At 52.3% G+C, this 4,021-nt stretch overlaps 1 protein-coding gene across 2 annotated transcripts; it reads left to right on the top strand.

Moving 5' to 3' along the window:
* The first annotated feature begins 604 nt into the window (after nt 1-604).
* Nucleotides 605-3,406, top strand: SLC39A2 (solute carrier family 39 member 2). 2 transcript variants are annotated; one of them, XM_004609508.2, is made up of 4 exons: nt 605-1,131; nt 1,311-1,441; nt 1,685-1,732; nt 2,572-3,406. In XM_004609508.2, exons 1-4 carry the CDS (start codon nt 1,017-1,019, stop codon nt 3,202-3,204), a joined length of 927 nt encoding a protein of 308 aa, XP_004609565.2. In that variant the 5' UTR covers nt 605-1,016; the 3' UTR covers nt 3,205-3,406. The 2 variants fall into 2 exon arrangements, with proteins under 2 accessions (XP_004609565.2, XP_054986761.1); XM_055130786.1 differs by having other exon boundaries at nt 605-1,193.
* Nucleotides 3,407-4,021: the final 615 nt, after the last annotated feature.

Raw genomic sequence — 4,021 nt, 5'->3', positions numbered from 1 at the left:
ACAAGTTCAGAGTTGTTTGTGGGCCCCCTGTACAAGGGAACCCATTGCTTCCAAGCCACTTACCTACTCCCCACCCTCACCGGCCGTTCCCCATTCTTTCTCAAGATTCATCAATTCCCACAAGTTCACTTAATGCCTGTAACTCAAAAGTAGATCCCACAGAGGAACTAAAATTTCCATCCCCACCCGGATACCAGAACTAGACTGTTCTGTTTACTGGTATACTTCTGTTTTCCCGTAGGCCAGGTAGTTTTGAGCTGTCTCACATTTTTGTCTTTAACACGCATTTTCTTTTCCACAAGTATCAGAATTGGTACCTTCAGAAGTTGTGATAGCTACGAGATGTCGTAATACTTGAAATTCCTGACTGTACGTTTCCATGCCCAAAGCTATTTTTCTGAGATTTCAGCAAAGGGGAGTCCCCCAATATACCAGTTTTTTACACAGTGGTGGCTGTAACACTTTCAGCCCCACCTCCTTTCTCCCAGGTGGCCCCAAATCCCCTCTGAAAGGGTGCTGGTTCAGGTATCAGCACAGCAACCTGTAAGAATTGGGGTGAGAGTGGGGAGGGTATGGAAGGCTTAGATCAAATATCCTAGCTGAGGCTGGCCCAGAGGGTCCCCAACGTAGACCAGCTGGGGAGTGGTCCAGGAGCTGCCCCATTGGGATGAGACCAGCCTCAGGGATGAACTAAGGCTGCCCACAGCCCTTGCATTACTCATGGCACTGAAGAGGAGGAGAAGACAGAGCACCAGCTGTGCCTGGCAGAGAGGCTGGAGTTTCTGGTTTTCAGGATCAGGAGGACTTGAGCCAGGGGAGGGGCCTCCGGGCAGGGGCCGGGCCCCAGTCAGCTATGCAAGGCTGCGCAAGCAGAGGCAGCCCAGAACAAGGAGAAGATCCCAATGGGCTCCTGAAACTCAGGGAGGGACTCAGCTCTCATCACCTCCGCCCTACTCCAGCTCCAGGATTGTCGCACCATCTGGCATCCTGAAGCCCCCGCTTACCCTGCGCCCCAGATGGAAGCTCTTCTCGGAGTGAAGCTGGGCTGCATGTTTGCCCTGCTGCTGCTCACTGTGGTCTGTGGCCTCGTGCCCATCTACTTCAAATGGTTCAAGATTGACGCGGCCACAGGTAGAGCCCTACCACCTCTGGGTCCCCATGGCTGGCTCTGATTCTCTGCTGTCCCTGTCCTGGTACGTGGCTCTGCAACTCTCACTGGCCTCCCGCTTAGGAGGCTGATGCTATCGGCTGCTCTTGACTCCGTCTCTCTCCTCATTGCCTGTTGGACTGTGACTCCTTCTTGGGTTTAGGTCGCCACCGCCGGGTCCTCAGCCTCCTGGGCTGCACTTCCGCTGGCGTGTTCCTAGGAGCAGGGTTCATGCACATGACCGCTGAAGCCCTGGAGAGAATCGAATCTGAGATTCAGAAGTTCCTGATCCAGGTAAGTGGAGGAAATGCTGAGCCTCGGTGCAGTGAGGCAAAGAGAGACTGAAGCAAGAGAAGAAAGGGGAGAAATGATGGAGCCAAGAATATGGGTGGAGCAAGAGAGAAGATAACAGCTCTTGTATGTGTGGGGTGATGAAATCAGGTCAACACGAGCTTTAGGGGAAGCAGTGGAGCTACAATATAGGAAAAGGTCGCTGAAAAGTGCCGTGCCCCGTCTAATTTCTGCTTTTCCCCCCAGAACAGTACAGCAATCGAGGGAAATTCAGAAGCTGCTGATTCTGCAGAGGTGAATATCTCTCACCTGCCTTATCTGGAGGGTGAACTGAGCCACAGACCCTTCTCAACGCCTTTAAGGGGAGGATGTGAGGAATTCTAGGATCCCCTTGGCTCCTCAACACTGTAGAGAAGAGGAAGAGTCAACCCAATGCTTTTTTGGGTTTATAAAACCCCAGAAAAAGCTCTTGACTTATCTTTTATTTTTTTCCCAGACGCTTGACCTGCTTCCCATGGTTTCCCACTTTCTACCCCAGTTAGTAGGGGCCCGTTAGTCCTTCTCCTTCTCGAGTTGTTGCATGTCCAGCCCCATTTATATGTCCTGATAGATGTTTTCTGATAGTCTTCAGTTTCCCAATGCCAGGTCCATCCAAAGCCCTCTTGTCCCTTCCTTTCCCACTTCATAGCCCCCCTTATTTAAAATATTTTTTTATTGAATCACCAAAGTTACAAATGTTTGTTACTGAGTTTCAGTTTTATGATGTTCAAGCACCTATCTCTTCACCAGTGTCCAATTCCCTCCACCAATGCTCCCACCCACCCACCGACCTGCCTCCACGACAGTCACTTTTCTTTTTTCCCTTTAGGCACTGTGGCTGCAATACTGTTACTGAAAGAGTAGCATGCCTATCATTCTACCTCCTTTCAGCCCAGGTCTTGCCCAAAGTGATCATTTCCCTCTATCATTGTCATAGTGGTCTCTTCTCTGACCTAACTGAACCCCCTCACCGTGGCCAGCTTTCTTCTAAGGACCAGTCCTCCTGACCTTCATTTCTATTGTGTTTGGGTGTCAGCTTCCTACTGTGTTTCATACTATCTCCCAAATGTCACAGCCCCTCTTTGTGTTCCTAGGTGGAGTACCCCTATGGAGAGCTCATCATCTGCCTGGGCTTCTTCCTAGTCTTCCTTTTGGAGTCACTGGCATTGCAGTACTGCCCAGGGGCAGCTGGAGGAGCCGCACTGCAGGAGGAGGAGTGTGGGGGAGCTCATGTCCTGCACATCCACAGCCATGGACCCCCGCCCTCGCCCTCCCGGGGCCCCCTGCGGGCCCTGGTCCTCCTACTCTCCCTCTCCTTTCACTCCGTGTTTGAAGGGCTGGCCGTGGGGCTCCAGCCCACGATAGCTATGACGGTGCAGCTCTGCCTGGCAGTCCTGGCACACAAGGGGCTGGTGGTGTTCGGTGTTGGTCTGCGCCTGGTGCAGATCGGGACCCGGGCCCGGTGGGCCATGGTGTCCATTGTGTCATTAGCGCTCATGTCACCCCTGGGCCTAGCGATAGGATTGGCTGTGGCTCAGGGGGACATGCAAGGGGGCCGAGGCTTAGCCCAGGCAGTCCTAGAGGGCGTGGCAGCTGGCACCTTCCTTTATGTCACCTTCCTAGAAATCCTGCCCCGGGAGCTGGCTGCTCCTGAGAGTCCTCTGGCCAAGTGGGGCTGCGTGGCTGCCGGATTCACCTTCATGGCCTTCATCGCCCTGTGGGCCTGAGACCTACAGCCTGGCTATCTCCCGGGCATGCCTGGGACACCCCAGAGTCCCCACAGGAGACACATCTCAAAAGCCTTGTGTCTCTCACTGAGACTGAGTAACTTTCACTACACATCTTCCTCATGACCTGAACCCCTCTTTCCTTGGTGAGACCTCATTTCTGGACTCCATTTGAGGACCAAGGAGAGGATGTTCAGGCTGACTGCCAACAGACTGGGGACTAGATGAAGAACCTACTGCAGGTCTTTCTATTCCCCAGTTGTACCCTTTGTAATAAATGCCCATTTACACTCCCCCTTTGCCATGCTGTCTTCCTTTCTGCTTGCCAGAAACCTGCTGGTCAGGGAGTGGACAGGGGAGGAGGGAAAGTGCTATGTGCAGTAGCTTCTGGAACCGGATTCCAGACATTCTGTCAGCTTCAGATTATGGCCCCCAGACCTGAGAGACTTGCTGAGATTCCAACCATCCATTATCCCCTTCACCTCAGGTATTGAGAAATTGAACCAGACTCAGGTTTGAGGGAAATGGCCTCACAGCATATTAACTCAGCATTTCGTCTGTTCACCCTCTCCACTAACCTCTGACTCAATTCTTGCAACATCCTTTGCATAGACCCTGCACACACACACACAAATAGCAGCATAGTGACAAGTGATAATAACAGGAATCACAGAAATCTAGAAACCCTCTGATCCAAATGGACCCACCCTACTGCCAAACCTTGAATCAACCACACACAGGTGCAACCAACTCTTGAGGTCAAGCTAAAGGAAGCTAATTTCCACCTGATCCCATGTTATCACGTGGCCTCAGAGAC

Source organism: Sorex araneus, chromosome 3 (assembly GCF_027595985.1).
Source record: "Sorex araneus isolate mSorAra2 chromosome 3, mSorAra2.pri, whole genome shotgun sequence".
In the NCBI taxonomy this organism is placed as follows: Eukaryota; Metazoa; Chordata; class Mammalia; order Eulipotyphla; family Soricidae; genus Sorex; species Sorex araneus.
This window is presented reverse-complemented; position numbering and strand designations above follow the sequence as displayed.